The 17,451-nt window shown below is 39.5% G+C and overlaps 1 protein-coding gene across 1 annotated transcript in view; it reads left to right on the top strand.

The window, feature by feature from the left end:
- The first annotated feature begins 1,700 nt into the window (after nucleotides 1-1,700).
- sema3g (semaphorin 3G) overlaps nucleotides 1,701-17,451 on the top strand; it is a 36,758-nt gene continuing 21,007 nt past the window's right edge. Inside the window, exons 1-2 of the mRNA XM_088365720.1 lie at nucleotides 1,701-2,033; nucleotides 14,152-14,312. Coding sequence (XP_088221846.1) covers nucleotides 1,931-2,033; nucleotides 14,152-14,312 — 264 coding nt within the window. The 5' untranslated portion in view covers nucleotides 1,701-1,930. The remainder of the gene's footprint in view (nucleotides 2,034-14,151; nucleotides 14,313-17,451) is intronic.

Raw genomic sequence — 17,451 nt, 5'->3', positions numbered from 1 at the left:
GTCTGTTTTAGAAATTCCCCCCAAGAATATGAAGTAATCCTGAAACATGATGACTTCTTACTTCCATCTTCTTCAACTTCTGTTTCTTCTTGTTTCTTGTAGCATAACATGTTTTTTTAATTTTGTAACATTTAAATTATTTGTGCGGTTTTATTTTCAGTAACCCTGATTCTTTGATTGTAATAATCAAAACCAAAGGAAATCGGACAACACATTGTTTATCTCATCAGCCAGTCTGTACTTGAAATTTAAAAACAATCCCAGTGAAATTTGCCCAGATTTTCCACATTAAACACCAGGATGTCATTTGTCCACAGCCATAACCACAGTTCCACAAGTTTGGGAGGGACAATGGGATTAAAACAGATGGAACATATTTGCTGTTTCCTAAAGAGACTATGTCGTGAAATGTCACAGAGCATGGGAATAATACGTTCCTCATGGAGAACCTGTTAAGGTGTCAGTGGGAGGTCTTTCAAATGAGCCTTCTACAATGCTCCGAGAGCCCTGAGTCTTCTCAAGCATCCAACATTCAGACTAATACTTTGACACTCCACTCATCTTCCACCTTCCCAAGCAGCATGAAGCGCAGGGGAGCCTCTTTGCAGCTTCAAAACAAGTGTTTCCAAGACTCATGGTTGTGGTAACACTGACACCTTGAATGGCTCCCCCTCACCCTGCCACGACCTCTGTGTTCACTTGGGCTTGAGTGTGAATAGATGCATAAGAGAGTGGGGGTGTTGCGGACGAACCCCACAACTTCATTAAACTACCGAACACGTCCCACTGTGTGTGAGAGAGAGATGTGGGTGTGTTGTCATTGTCTGCATTGACTAAGAATTGAATTCTGAAAAATGGATTTAAATTAAAATGCATTTCAGGCAGCGCAGCAATATTCTGGTTAGAATGTGTGCCTCACGATTTGGAGGTTTTTGGTTCAAGTCTCGACCTCTGACCTTACTGTGTGGAGTTTGCATGTTCTCTCTGGCTTCCTCTTGCACTCCAAAAACATGCATGCTAGGTACATTGAAGACTAAATTGCCCATAATATTTTCTCAATATTTCCCCTGTTATTGGCTAGAAAAGGGTTCAGTTCGCACATGACCAAACCCAGGAAACAGGTGAGCCATGATTGGCCATAAGCTCTGTTAGTCTACAGCAGTTGGCAAAATGGCATCCTCTTGACATGTATAAAAATGGCTGTATTTTTTTTCCAGCTAAATTCATACTTCACAGATGCAATAGTAATCAGAATGTTGTGTTGAGACTAGTTGAGGCGCATCTGATGGCTGACTGATGTAGTAGAAGGGGAGCACAGAGCCAGAATTGTAACCATAGTACAGTGAGTCAACTGCAAAGGTCAATGAGTGGTAAACCAAGTACAATTCAGTACAAATAAGAATTCACCCATATCCATCCAAAATGCCTGACAGCACAGTATTTTGAATCAAGTATAGGCTTATTTTGGCCTTTGCAAGTGCACTAACATCAGGTGTCAAAGCGTGAATAGTAAGTGGGAAGTGTTTTTCAGCTCAATCGTCAGAGGAAAAAAATAGCAACAACATATACTATGCAGTTATGCAGAGACAGAGAGAGAGAGCATGCGAGAGAAAGAGCAAGAGAGAGAGAGAGAGAGAAAGAGTGAGAGAGCAAAAGGGGGTAGGCAGAAAGGCGTGTTGCTTCTTTCCTGGCTCCAGACATACTTGTCCTCTCTTCTGGTGCACATGTGCTGGAAGCAGTGAGGAAGTGCAGAGCCGTCCTGACCCAAGTGAGTCAGTCAGTCATCAGTGCGCTCACAACCAGCATCTGTCTATCCATTATTTTGGGACGCATGTAGACTATTTGGGATAAGAGGAACATTCCTGGCTTCACATTCTTGGAATATTCAGTCTGATGCTAGAGAAGGCAGGTTGAAATTGTATCTAGAAGAATGGCAGGATTTACCCCCTTTTTCTTTCTCTTGGCGTTCCTTGCCACTTGCGTCTCATCCAGCAGCAAGTCAAATGTGCCCCGCCTCAGACTCTCCTATAAAGGTACATCTTTCCATCTACTAATCCTATTTACAGTATCAATGTGTCGGGTTACTTGTGTATTGAGAATTTAAATCTTTATTGTTATTGCTCAGTGTCTAACCACACTGTGGATTGCAAGTTAATTTTTTTGCTTGCATGTGATTGGACATTGTAATTTAATGCTCATCAGGTCAATGGGTCTGAAAATGATTTGTTTACTAAAAATAATGTATATTTGTTTATATATTTATTGACAACAATGTATAGTGACTGGCAAAACATTTAGATGCTCTTCCACCAGATGGCAGAAGGTACAATCAACGTGTACAGTATTCACTTTTTGTGACAGTTTTTTTCCCCCCTAACATACAGTAAAATATGCGTAAACTTTTACTATGCACTTTTTTGGCTTCTGTTTTTGAGAGCTTCCTGTAGTGGTGCTTTTATTGTACAGGTTAGAGGGGGGCGTCGTGCTTATGTGATGAGTGCCAGCGGCGATTTGGGCAAAGTTTGCTCTTCTGTGGGATTGTGTCATTATTAGAATTTATTCACAGCAGTGAGAAAACACCCGCGGAGGATGTTGGCTAATTTATGAAGTGTGATGGGGGATTGTAAAATGACTATAAACTTCCACACTTGCAACTGTTTTCTTGTTGTCTTGATGGATGTTCACTGCTGAAAATTAAGCACTGGAGTGTTCTGTGTCAGAGGTGGGGCCCGATTGATATGGAATTTTTTATAGGCCAATGCGTTTCCAGTGCATGGTAGGGTAAATTCTGAATATTTTGTGTGAATGCCGCAGAACAAACTGTTGTGTGCAAAAAAAGATAATGAACGCTGCATTTGCATTTATTCTGCTGTTGTTGTAAATAGAAATCAAGCATTTGTACATTTGCCAAAAGCCATTGTGAATGTTGAGGCCCAGTGAGTGCTCTTCTGTGCCAGCATACTTGGTGTGAATGCTGGGAATCAAGTATTGTCACTATGCAGTTCTGACCCTAATTAGGTTGTGGTCTGAAGCGTCGAAATGAACAATGTTGTGACAAAATAGCAGCAGCATTTATTTTGTGACATTTTTTCATAGTCAGGTTAGTTTTACATTTTACCGTGTAAACTTTTATCTGAAACCAAAATACTGTACTTTGACATCATAAAGCTTGGACAAGTTTGGTGTGGAAGAACAGCAATTGAAGTGGAGCCAGCAGGCCCCCTCTCAGGTGCAACATCTGCTGACCTCTAAGATGGACAAGAATTCTCGCACATTCCACATTTTGTTCACTGTTCACTTCCTGAAGGTGGAATGGCCAGCTGTCCATGTATTGTATGTATCAAGCACTTCTTCCTGCATCTAATCTAAACCGGCTTTTGGCCATGACTCATTTGGCTGTCTGATGATAAGCTTGCAAAAGTTGGTGCGTGTGCGCGCTTGAATTTGTTTTCAAGGGTTGTTGACAAATCAAGCTCATTGTTTGCGTCCTGTAAAGACGGAGTGGGTGTGTGTAGTCTTCATTTGTGATAGATTGTATCACACAGGATTTCCTTCAGTGCCGTGCCATGATTTCAGGAGAACACTCACGTCGTCTTCCTTTCGGAGGGACGTAGCGACAGCACTCAAGGGGAAACAACAAGGCAGTGGAGTTTTTGGTATGACTTGTGCTAGCGCAGCTAACTGTAGACACCTGCAGTACGAGAATTTATGCCTAGCATGTATTGTTTCAAATATGCTAGGTTATGACTATTGGCCCAGTTTATGAACACATTTTTTAGATATAAGCATTTGGAGATGGCCTTGAACTCAATTCCCTTCCCAACAAGCAGCAGTTTGGCAGATAGTGAACAATTTGTCAAACCGTTCTTCAAGTCGTTTATTGGCACGCCCAGTTGAAGTTCACCGTATGAGTAAACCAAGAGAATTTACATGTTGTGTGTTCAAACTTTGTATTGAATTTACCTTAGGAAATTCTACTAGCTTGATACAAAATGAATTGAAGGGGTAATGAATAAAATTGACTGCTTGTGGTGTTGCGTTCAAATGAGAGTTTTTACCAGCTTTCCAATCTTTAAATTCAAATTATGGATTTTGACTAGATTTGAGTGTGAAGCTGTTTTTGAAGAATTTGAAGGGATCTTGAAGGTGAAAACTTGTGTTTTAACACATACTGGACAGAGTCAGGAAGAGGGGAAAAAAGTAATGACCAAGGTTTTGAATATTTTTTTTCGACCTTCAAGTAGCCAATAAAATTATTTTACTTCATTGTAGAAATTGGTCCATTTTTTTCAAGCATCCTGCAAAAAGGAAAGAACTTCTGCCTATAACATTGTTGCTGGAGAAATGCTTCCTGAGCTCTTGACCTATAACACCACAGGTTACACACTTTTAATAATTTCCGCCTTGACTTGACTTCACATGGGCCGTCTGAGACTTCTTTCTTGCTTTTCACCTCAGGGATTGGAGTCTGTCCCTCATCCCCCCACCCCACCCTTTGCTCATGACAACCAGGAAAAGCCCTCAGGGTGTTGTATTCCCAGGAGGATTAGGAAGTAATTTTGCGACAGGAAAAGGTGTCATTATCTCATTTTAATCAATTGGGATACGGAGGGGGTCGAAACAGGAAGAAAGTCATTTTTACCTCTGAAAACCTGCACTCTTTGTACTTCTTCCTTCTAATCAAGACCCAAGAAGACATTTACATTCACATGGAAGTCACTTCTAGCACCTAAATCTCCACAGGGGCAGGATGGACTCAATTTAGGAATTTTCGCAAACCGATGCCAGCCGGTTGTTCTATCCTTACCTCATCCAAGTGGTTCCTCCCTTTCCCTCTACATGCAGCGCACAGGTGGTGTGCTGAATGTCCTTGACGTGTTGGAAGAAGACACTGATCTGCTTGAGTACCGCGGCAGGTCGAGGCATGCAAATTACATTTTGCAAGCAGACCTCCATGGCCGGATGATATCAAATTGGCGCAGAGGGCCTGTCACAGGAAATGTCCTCACTGTGCCGGAACGTCCGTGTAAACGCTCAAGCGCAACTGGGTTCTCTAAAACAAAAGCGTAATGTGAACGTGAGTCATTCGCTGCACACCTTATTTATTCAACATGTTTCATTGTCATACAAGTGTTAAAAAGAAGTTGCCACCTGCTTGCACTCTTCGGAGGAGCTCTGGCAAACAGCCACAGTAGTTTCCCATCATGCTTTTTTCTGTCCATTATTTGTCTTTCCTCTCTAGACAAACCTGCCAACTTCTTTTATTCACTCTTCCTGTGTCTTCTTGTAGGCAAACGCAGACACTGAACACATACACACTGGCTGACCTGAGGTACACACACACAGTCGTGCTATACAATATTCACTTTGTTTTCAGCAAAAGCGGGGGGTAACTTGAAAACACAAGGAGCTCTCACCATTGGCCTCTTTTTTTTTTGAGCCGATTACATTAGTTCTCAGAGTCAAGGGTTCTGTTAGTTTTGTCTCGCCGCCTGTGAATCAATTAGCGTGTTTGCTCCATTGGCATCAGCGACAAACGGATACAAAGACGAGTGTTGGTTGTTCTTGGAGCCAGCGGGATAATCTGAGAGCCTGCCGGAACCGACAAGAATGTGGCAGCCATTCCTATGCTTGAGCACCTTTTTTTTTTCACTTTCACTATTCTTTTTCATCACTCAGTCATTTTTTTCTCTTCCCCGCAGTCATGTTGTGTTACAGCGCGATGACAGCAATTTTTCTGTCGTTTTCTTCTCCACAAGCTGATTTTTTAAGTACTCCCAGACCTCTGATTGAAAACCCAAGAAAAAAAAAGGTGCCAGATTTTCCAATAAACAATAGGTTTTCAAGTGAAACTATATGCAGTTGAACCAGATGAAACTTGAATATTTTGGCATCCTCAGAATAACAATAAACTGTCAAAAAGAAATTCAACAATTATTTCTAAAATATTTAAAATTATGAGGTGAAGTCACAGTGCAACCTCAAAGTTCCTTATGGTCAACTCTGGGAACACTCGTTTGGAAATGTACACAGCATTAATTATCCTTCAGAGGAGTGAAAACAAAGAATATGTGTTCACTGACTTTTAAGGATAAATGAAAAATATTGAATCCACTCTCTGGATCTTCTTGAAAATGTCAGTTACCTTTTCAAAGGCACTGAAAGAATGAAAGAAGAAAGATGCACTTGGAAAAATACAACTAGAACAATACATATAAACCATGTTACCAGCACAAACTAAAAAAACAACTACACACCTAATCTATACATAAAAATCCACATACCTCACACTCTTGATTCTTTTACCAAAGAACAATTGATAAACTATGAAAATAAAATATTTAGAAACGCTTGCAATCATGTTTAAGCCAAAATCATTGACAGTACTGTAGCCCCCCCCCCACGAGTAGTTTGGAATGATTGCAACATTACCGATGGGGTGCCTCCAGCTCTGAGAGGCCATTTCTCCAAACTTTCTGCACTTGACACACCCTGAACACAACACTTCAGCTCTGCACTGATTTATTGTTTCTTTATTTGGATTGGATGTGCAACTTTGACTCAGCGACTTGTCATGGTTCTCTTAGGCCACTGTGTGTGTCCAAATGTTTTTCTTTTTTAAACACCACTCAACCGTGTACTACAGTTATTAGTGTGTCAGTCATTGAGAATGTTGTTGCACCATCTGCTCATGTGAGCTACAATACATATGTTCAGTTTTAGAAACTGTTTTTGGTAAGAAAACAAAAAGTTTCAGGGCCAAATTAATACCATCGAGGAAAAGGCTGCAAAAGGACAAGATAGAAAAAGAGAATTGTTTCCAAGAGGTGGCGTCAAGCAGGGCGGTGAGAATGAAAATGGAGAAGGATAGACGTAATGATAATGACGAGTACCGAGGGTGATGAGCTAAGAGCCTTGCCTGTGTTTCGCTTGGCCCGGCAGACTAATCAGAAGCCTCCTGAGATGACAGAGAGGAGAGAAGTGTTGTTACGTATGCGTGTGTGTTTGTTTTACTGTCCTAACAATTAATAAGAAAAACAGCATTAGTGAAATGTAGGCGTTACTTTTTTTACATCCAATATTTAATGCTTTTGCATTAATGACTCATTTCCACCCATTTTTGATTCATTCACCACTATGGACAACTTTACTGACCCTAACACGAATTGCTTCGGAATGTGAAACTGCAGCATAGGACAACATAAATAGTAAAATGACAGCTTTCATTCACTTTCTGCCTAAAATTTCTGCCCCTAAGTGGTTTTCCAATTTTCCATATAGAGTCGAAAAACAACTATATAAATCAAAATCAAATTGTAACCGTTGCTGCTTACTTTATGGCACGTCTCACCGTGTTGATACATTGAGGTCAAAGAGGTTTCAGCAGTGAGAAACGGTGACAGGTTGCCAGGAAATCCCAGGATTTACTCTGCCATGATTTGACGATCAAGTCTGTGATTTATTTCAATAGTGTTTTTGAAAGGAAAGACAATTTCCCCTTTTTCATTTCTTTTGGTCATAAATAATTTTAAGGGCTTCATTTTATTAAGTCAAGCTTAAACTACTCACTAAAGCACCACTATTCAGTCATTTGTCAGTAAAATCAGACCTTCAAAAATTGGTTTTATGAATGCACTGTCATCTTGAAAGAAGGAGAAGGTCCAGTATAGGTTGAACTGCCTGTGCAGAGTTACATCCAATGTTTGTCCAATCACATTAAAATAATGCTTTGTAACTTCTATTAGCATTTAGCATGTACATTGATAGAGCTGACTTGATGATCTTCTGACAGTCTTCATTATCATCATCAAAGCATCTGATTAGAGGCATAATATTATTCCGACTTCAACAGCTCAATGTATGATTGCATTTTTCTTCCTGGTTAATAATTTATACGTTCTTTGCTGTTGATGAGACAACCACAAAAACAAGAGGTGGGATGTTAATATGATACCAGGTAGCATAAACATGGAGCGGAATGTGTCAGATTCCAAAAATTCTTAACGTTCTGCAACAATAAACAGCCAAGTTAAAGTAAACCTGGAAAGACACACTCAATGAACGCTTTGTTCATCGATGCGTAGTTGTGCATATGTGTGTGTGTGTGTGTGTGTGTGTGCGTGCGTGTGTGTGTGTGTGTGTGTGTGTGTGTGTGTGTGTGTGTGTGTGTGTGTGTGTGCGCATTTCAGTCTGCAGCTTCACACAGTGTAGGATCCGACCAGTGGCCAATTTGTACATGAGACATGTCAGCATGAAATCTGGAAGTGAACCTCTTCACTCCCTCTGCAAAATCCGTCAACTCCCCCCCAAAAGTGCACATATTCAGTGCATCTGCTTTTTATCACTTGATGGAAACCTATAGCCAGGGAATTAATATAGTTTCCATGAGATATCACTCCAAACCAGTAGAAATCTTTTCCTTATGTCTAATCAAAGTTAATGACATTGGAATAAACACAAGTACAATGAGAGAATGCAGACTGCCACTGAGCTTTAAACATTGATCACCGTGTGTGTGTTTATTTCAGTTCAAAATCGTGATTACGCATAATAACTATCATAATAATATTAATGAGCGTAACCCTATGTTTAAGGCCCAAGGCTGGTTTTAAGATCAACGAGATAATCTGAATGTGAACCTGCCATGTTTTGTGAATTACTATGGCGACGGTGACAAAATGTGGGTTTTCACAGTATGCAAAGGAATCCTGACCATTATCCTCTACCCACCAGGCAAAAAGGAAAAGAAGGCAAAAGCAAACCCAAATGAGCCTTTTATGGGGAAAATGTGGGCACCTTTTTTGCATAATGTGTTAGGAAAGTAGTTTGGAATGCATTTGTTTTCATGAAAAACGCTCTGATTGCCCTGCAGCAAAGTAGTAACAGCAAGAACTGCTTTTTAATTGCACTACTGTTAAACAAATGCGGAATAATTGAGTTTCTACTACTGGAGCTCCCAGTACATCAGAGCACTTGAATGTCTTAAAATAAACATCTTAGCGATACTGGTCTCTGTAGTCCGTGCAAATGTAGTATCTGCATGATTTTGAAGTGGTCGTTCGTTACAAGGTCAAATTGATACACACTGCTGCTGCTATCAAGGCTATCTGGTTGCAGCATGATGCCAGTTCTACCACAAGGAAAAAGGAACAAAGGGACCAACTCATGCATGTGGAATTGAGTCACCAGATACTCTCATCTGCACATCTATCAAAGAAAACAAGTGGATACAAAGGATGGCTTTAATTCCCATTTTAAAATATGAGGCAAATGTGGACAATAAAAGACATTATTATTACACTCCACGAAGGTCTTCGTCATATTGCAAGTATTTAAAACCAAACCTCCCAGTCAATGAGAAGCAGTTGAATGAGAATGCAAAAAAAGACTCTTCGTCTTTCTTGCAGTTGACACAACCCAGTGCACACAGGCTGTAAGGCTGACGACTGTAAACAAATCCTTGAATAAACGTGCTTATCTTTGAAGTTTGCGATACCATCGGAGAGCTTTGACACGTTCGCAGAAACCAGGCATCTTTAGTGTGTCACTTTCGGTCTGTCGAGGTGGCCTGTGGGGAACCGAGACACATTGAAGACAGATGTAAAGTTTTCCCTTATGGATGCTTGGAAACAACCTGTGTACCAGCCTAAGAATATCCGATGAATAACTATGTGCGTGGCAAAGGTAAAAGTGACAATGAGACAGATGGACAGACACTTGGGATGAAACCCAAGACATATTGGAGAAGGTAAGCTGCTTTGAGTGGGGAAAACTAAAACCAGAAAGGAAGTTGAAGATGGATAGACACAAGGCACCGATTTACAATGGCGAGCTGAGGTTAAATGGATGGACAGACAGACGGACGAACGGATAGACGGATGGAAGGACAGATGGATGGGCACAGGAAAGTGAGGAAAGGGAGAAGTGAGACTTGTTTTTACAGTGAGGTGTTGAGCCGTTAAGATGGATAACAAGCTACAGATGTAAGCTATTAGTTCAGTGTGAGTGTGTGTGTGCATGTGTGTCTGTCAATGTGTGTGTGTGTGTGTGTCACTGTCTATACATGCGTATGTGCCGTTTTTGTCTTTTGTAAATTAGATGGATGTGAACTTGACCGGGCTCCATTTCTGTAACTGAGTTAGAGTCCGTTCAGTGATCATACTGCTTGCTATTATAAAATCCTAAAGCTTGTTTTTCCCCAGCGGTCACACCAAGAATTTTTTATGTACATCATCAAAAAATATCTGCAAATCTTACAATGGTGCAGAATGGCATTACATCATAGAGACCTATACAGGCTATTTATTTGGATCTGTCTATTTTGGGAATCTCAGCTACATTTGACATAATGTGATGGGTAAATGATTCACAAAATTAGCATTTTATTTATTATAATTATTTTTCATTTCCATTTTCGCGGACCACCTGCAATAATGTTGGTACGTGCAAGCTGTATTGTGCTGACATGTTTGACAAGTTAGTCGGTGCCGCACATCCTCCCATCATGAAGGCCTGTCACCCCAAAGTTAGACTTTTTCCACACGCTATCCTCGGAATGAGCAGAGAGTGATAAGCCTGACAGGTGATAGAGTGTAAGTTGCTGTGTTTGTGTGCAAGTGTGGGGACCAGATGACTTCTTCTTTTAGCATGTTTAAGTGTGTCGTCTCGTACACAGGTTAAAGTTAGGATGTCATGCTAACTGCAAACTTTTTTGGTTGGACACAAGGAATCTTCAATCACAATGCTTATTTCTCATCACAAATTGCAATACTGTATAAAAAATGATGTGAATTAACACAGGTGAATTTGCTAGTATAAAACTCCACAAAAGGTGAATACAAGTGGCCTAAAAAGGATCTGAAACACCAAGGCCCGAGTGATGCGGAAATTGTGTTTAGTAAAGAAGTCGGTCCGTTCCATTCCAGTCCTGTAGATGGCAGTAGTGTGGTTTCAACTGCCACACATAGCATTTATTTTCACTGCAGCGTTATTTGGCAAAAGTTTCAAAATAGTTAAACTTTTACGAAGTATAATCAACACATAAATCATAGTCAAGTATTTTGTCTGGAATGGAAATACAACCATCACTATAAACAAAAAAAATGTAATGTCAGTCAACAACTTGAATATTTAAAAAAATACATTTGTGGTCTATGTTCACTCAGTTATGACAACCCATCTTCAAAACTGTCATGAAAAAGACAAACCTTTTGATAGATCTTTCAAACCAGATAGCTGCAGACTTTTTAGCAGGGAAAATGTTAGTTGTCACTCACAGCAATGGACAAATTCAGATCTGATATAGATGAAGGTAAAAGACCAAAATAAATATCTTAGAATACAGAAGATGGTAACATCATGTTGAGAAGTTCCTGTCTTCATATTTGTTCTGCTTGCTGCTGTCAGTATGAGCACATCCATCATTAACTTCAACATTCTCTGGCTTGTGCCTTCATCTTCCTGTTGTTCTTCCTTCTCGTTATTTTCAGACTCAAAGCCTCCCTTCTCGCTCTGACCTTATCTTTCCCTTAGCTTTATCCCTCACGTCTCAGCTTGTTCAACGCCTGTTTTCTTCTGCCAGCCGCTCCGATGTTTTATGTTGGCTTTTTGAAACCGCTCTCATCATCAGTGAGCTTTATGAAGGCTTCGGTATGCACTGGAGAGTGCTGCTATTCCTCTATCATGGCTTTTGGTTCTTGTAATGTTATTAAGTATTGACTACCCAAGTTTCCGCTTGTAATGAGGTCGATGGCGTTTTTTTGTATATGTGGTGTGTGTGTGTTTATGGGTGTGTGCTTGTGGAAAAAGGAACAGGATGCCAATTGAAAAGGCAATAAGACAGAAAGTTCATCTATTTTTATCGTGCTTGGCCTTATGAGGGGTTCAAGTAAGCTGGAGTCTATCGCATCTTCAGGGAAGAGGTGAGGTACACCCTGGACTGGCCCGCCTTTCAATCACAGGAAATATATAGACAACATGCAGCCATTCATACCCACAGGTCTTAAAATGGTTCCCTGTCAGTTCTGTGATTGACAGGTGGTCAATCTGAGGTGTTCCCTGTCTTTCATCCTGAGCCAGCTCACTCTTGGCTTTTAGTGAGCCAATGCCTAATAGGTGGCAAAGGAAATGGATGGAGATTTAGTTTTTTTGTCCACAAAGCTCCACTGATGGACAAGGTGTCAAAGAGGACATTTGGCCCCTACACTTCAATCAGTCAGTGCTCCACTGAATGGCGAGGGAACACCGTTTCAATGAGGGTTTTGTGTGCGTATCATCCGAGCGATGAGAGATCGATGGAAAGCTGATCGGTCCAAAGACTCTGAGGGTTTTGCATTCCGATGACAGCTTTTTTTCTCCAAGCGTCTTAACACATACTGTCTCTATGAGAGTGCCAATCGAAATGTTTTCTTTACAAAGGCCGTCGTCCTGATCATTTTAAATTTTGGACACATGCTTAAATGGATGTGTAAAAAACAATGACTCAATTATCAGTCAAATTGGGCTATTCTCAAACATTGTTGCATTGTGTGTGTGTGTGTGTTTGCGTGTGTGTGTGTGTTTGTGTATGCGTGCATAGAGGAATGAGAGGAGACGCCCGTGTCTAGTTGAACTTGAGTTCAACTTGCTCATTGCCACTCCTGCTGAAATTTTGCAGCAACCTTTTGGATTGGAAATCTGCTGCTGCCAGATTGGTTTAGGAGTAACCAGGTGCATAAGCTTCTTGCTGCACCCCCTTAAATAGATAAGCAGACATGTGGGAGCTTTGGATCTTTATTATTTGTCTTGCGCATAATTTTTGTTCCTTTCCTGTTACTCAGCATGATTTATTATTATTGGATGTAAACTGCAAGTATGATGTTTTGACCCTGCTGTGGGAGTTATGTATCCTGGTCTTGGTTCAGTGGGTTTCACTTTTGTGGAGGGTAGGATTTACTGAGTGGCTTTATCAGGCAAAGAACCATATTTGGTAAATTCAGTTTATTTTTTTAAATAGACCCTAGGTGCCTTACTATAAACCAAAATAAGTGCAAGTTCTACAAGCCAATCATTAGAAAGAGAAATGACACCAATACCGCTTTTATAAGAACATGTAATACTATACAGTATAATAAAATGGATTTATATTATGATGCTATATCAAGAAGTCTTGAAATGTTCTATAGTAATTTTGCAGCTATGTAGAATTACAAAATAATGTCTTTTACGTGGCTCTTTAACGGAAATGCAATAAAAACGAATGGACATTACAGTATATTATTAATGATGTCATCGGTGAGTCTTAAGCTCTCCTCAATCATAACAAAAAAAGTCCCGAAAACCACTGTGTTCTCCATCCAGCCATGTTTTGCTAATTTAAAAATGCCATGTAAAAAATACACCATTTCCAACAAGGCAAAGCTATCTTGAATGTTCCGGAATGATCAGTAGACTTCAGCAACGGTAGTAAAGTTGGATCGCAGACGCAGTCCTCATTTGGTGACTGAAACATAACGTCGACATGTTCATGCCCAGAGGAATTCTGTTCATGAATGTAATGAAAACTAAAAAACAAAAAAGAATTCCACGTGAATCTGACTTGGGCTTGTACTGAGTTAAGACCAGATGTGCCCCGGCTTGTATAAATGCGTGCAAAAAGTTCAAACACTAGGATGTGCTTTTGTTTTGAGTGCAAAGATGAGAAAATAAAACAAAACATTGCAAAGAAATTAGTGACACATTTTGTGGTGCGAATGAGCTGAATTATTTCTTTGAGATTTGATAAACAAATACTTAGGCTTGTATAAAGTCCCTGAAAGGGATACTTGTGTAAACAAGTAAACAAAACAAAAAACAAATGGCTGAAGAAAAAGTCACCTTGTAGACTATTACTTGAATAAAAGGCTTCAATGATCTGACATTAACCGAACTTGTGTATCAAAAGTACTTTTCTGATATTAAACCTGCTAAAGTGTTTGAAATATTTTGAAAACGTGCACATTTAGAATTTTGATGATGTTTTAGTTTTGTTAAATCTGACTATTTCTATTGCTTTTACATCAGTGGTGTGCATTAAAGATCTGCAAACTGGCTAATGAGCGACGTTAGTTAGCACGTCTGCCATTTGTTCTTAACTCCAAGATCCAAACGTTGTTTTTTCCTTTCCCCATGCAGATCTACTGTCCACCAACAGATCATCCATCTTCAGTGGGCATCATGGCCAACTCTCTCTCTCAAGTGTCTATCTGGATGAGTACCGTGACCGTCTCTTCCTGGGAGGCAAAGACGTCATGTACTCTCTCCTGCTGGGACCAGCCAAGAGCGAGTCCAAGGAGGTAACAGGAACAAATTACTCCATAATAAACTAAAAACACTCGTAAACCATATCATGACTTTGTTTTTAATACTGAATCATTGTCCCTTGGAGTCTTTTTTATTAGGCAACAAACCAAATGTGGTAACATAAACAAGAATCAAACTAGACGCCATATGTCTTGTTTGAAGAAATGTAATTATGATGATTACAGCCGTCACTATTGGATTTTTTTAGACTTGATTATTCCGTTGATTGATCAAATAATTGGATACAATTTTGTTTTGAATGTTTTGGATTATCCTTTGGATCATTTTAATTTTAATAATGCCTTCAAACACTTAACAGATTATGGAAATAGTTGATTAATTTGAGAATCAATAAATCTTTACTAGGATAATGTTACGAATAGAATTTATGGCCATGACATGTGATGTGTCATCCAAAATGTTACAGAAAAAGCTTGTCACATTCAATAACATCATGCTGCAGTAAATAAAAAAAGAAACTATAGACAAGAATTTGTATGCACATAAAGATCCCTGATTAAAAAGGTAACCTCTGACCTCTCAGCTTTAATCCAATTCACTGTAAACATGAATAAGAACTGCTTGATTATTTTGTCAACTTATACTTGATTCATGTTTTTTAAAGTTCAAATCTTTCCAGTTTTGAAGCATGAGTGTGTCATAACAAATTTACTATGAAAATAAAATCATTATATAGTAAAAAGAAAACAGATAAAATGGTTAAAAATAAGCGTCTGGGTTTTGTTTGCTGGACCCCATTCTGGTCCCCATCTCTCCACGATGCTTGGCCTTCTCCAAGGTGGAATCAATTAAGTGACTAAAAAGATGTTTGATTTCGAAACTTAACTGCTTGAACATTCATCTTGGGAACAATTGCTGTGTTTATGTCACTGCAGGGGCACAGTGGGGGGGGGAGATAGCAAATCTAATTCCTAATTCCAATGGCCCAACATCGACCGGCGTGTCCTTAACAATTCTTAGCCAATACATTGAGAGCAAGATCTCAATCTGCAAACATGTGTCAGCGAGACGCACTTATGAAACAAGATATATTGCACATCTTTGTTTCATTTGGTCGAGAGGGTCACGCATTGTTATCAGTTGTGAAAAAGTTAAAAACAGTGATTCCACCAGAGTTTAACTTCACATGGAATTTTATTGCAGAGTTTCATATGTCAGCAGGACTGAATGAGTTGAACTTAAACGTTTAACTTTCTGCAGCTTTTTTCACTTAACTTCCAGTTGGCTGTACACTAAAAATCTGAAAGAGTCGGTCAACGATGAAGAGGAAGTATTCCTGTATTTACTTCTGTTGGCCAGCGCAAGAAGGGACATTTTAACAAAAAGAGACAGAAAATGGGACCACTGCAGTCAAGTGGAGACTGTGGCTAAGCGTCTAAAGCACAGAAGTCAAACTCCAGTCTAATTATTATTTTTTTTTTTTTTGCACAAATTGATTTCTTGCACACTCGTTTATTTTGTTAAAATTCCGGTTTGTTTAAGTATCTGGCGCAAGAACAAAGCATGTGGCTCTTAATGGTTTTGGCTCACAGGGATGCTTTGCTTGCCAGATATCGGACAAGGTTGAAAAGAGTGAAAGGATGTGTTTGTGACTGTCCTGCACTTTGCATCTGTTTTAAGCTCTCCACAGATTAAACACAAGGTCAGCGATCAAAGGACGACGACTTTTGACTGTTGTCTGAGGGTGGATTCAAAGTTAAAGAGACGTTGTGGTGACATTTTGAGAGTTAAACAGGAAGGAATTTGGATGACTAGTGGAGGTCAGCCATGGTTCTCACAGGGTGGAGATTTTGAACAACTAGCCTAATATTGCAGTGCAGCAACAAGCCAAGGAAACCTCGCCAAAGCGGAAATACTCCAAGTCAAGTTTATAGACTCGCTCCAAATTCTAATGCCATGATTTTATTTCTATTTCTAAAAAAATCAGATAATTGCATGACCCACTTTTGGTCACAACTAGGACATGCCAACAAATACAGTCGGTTTAGAAATTATTTAGAAAAACTGAATAATTACAGTGGGATGCTGGCAGAGCTCCAATTTATTCAACTCAAGAATCAAATTATCCTGAAGCAATAATAGAATGACACATAATGAGCTATACAACTTATGAATAAAAAATGGTTTTCTTGCATTTTATATACGTACTAGTGAGCTCAATAGACTAAATATCACAGTAGCCAGGCAGATTGTATTGTTGAGCAATAGTGATAGCTGGTAATGTGCACTTTCTTCACTGACACACACACACTGAAACTGCACTTTTATATGTGACATCTGACCTAATAATGATCCCACTGTGGTATTTAAAAAATATTATTTGCCTCCCAAACAAATCCATGCGGGTGCACTCGCACTGCCCATACACGCATGAAACACAATCGTCTTTGCCGTGCACTGTTTGTTTTCCTGCTTCCTTATGCGTCTGTTCGACAAAAACAAAGCCGGTTACAAAAACTCTGGTGGTTTGCGAGAAACTGCAGGATTTCACAGCTCACTGAAAGTCAATATTGAGTCAGCTTTCATCTGCAGGGAAATCTGAAATGTCTTTTATCATCGTCAGAAAGCATTACGGGGACCAGTCAAAGCATTTCGTGTCCAAATGTTACATGATGCTTTCAAAGTCACATTGTTGTGGCTTTGGGTTTTCCCTAATTAAGCAGTGTTTGGAAAAAAATAAATAAAAGTTCTAAAGCTTCACATGTGCAGGATTATTAGAGCTCCAATGTTTTATTCAAACAGATGATGTGCTTCATGTTCAGTGTAAGCATGAGTAAATATGTCACAATCAAAACAAGCATGAGGCACCGTATCGTTCTGCTATCATTTATCGTTCAGCAAAACTCGATTTTGAAAAACTCTAGAGAAAAAAATTGTGTCCATTTGTGGAAGGTTTTGTGAACTGAGAAGCATGTTTCATCTCCTTTTGCATGGAACTAAGCAGTCATTCTGGTTGCTGCTGTCCAAAATTTGGAACCTTTTTGTATTTTGAATAAAGTGATGTAGCCAGCTAGCTGTCACACATAGTCATCTTAAAAGGAAAATTTTTTGGGGGTCAATTTGGTTATATAGTATGTTATTTCTGGACACACGGTATGCGAAATTAGTCAA

This window comes from Syngnathus floridae, chromosome 2 (assembly GCF_059516105.1).
Source record: "Syngnathus floridae isolate MCC-2025c chromosome 2, RoL_Sflo_1.0, whole genome shotgun sequence".
Classification (NCBI taxonomy): domain Eukaryota; kingdom Metazoa; phylum Chordata; class Actinopteri; order Syngnathiformes; family Syngnathidae; genus Syngnathus; species Syngnathus floridae.
The sequence above is the reverse complement of the archived record's forward strand: the minus strand, read 5'-3'. Positions and strand labels throughout refer to the sequence as shown.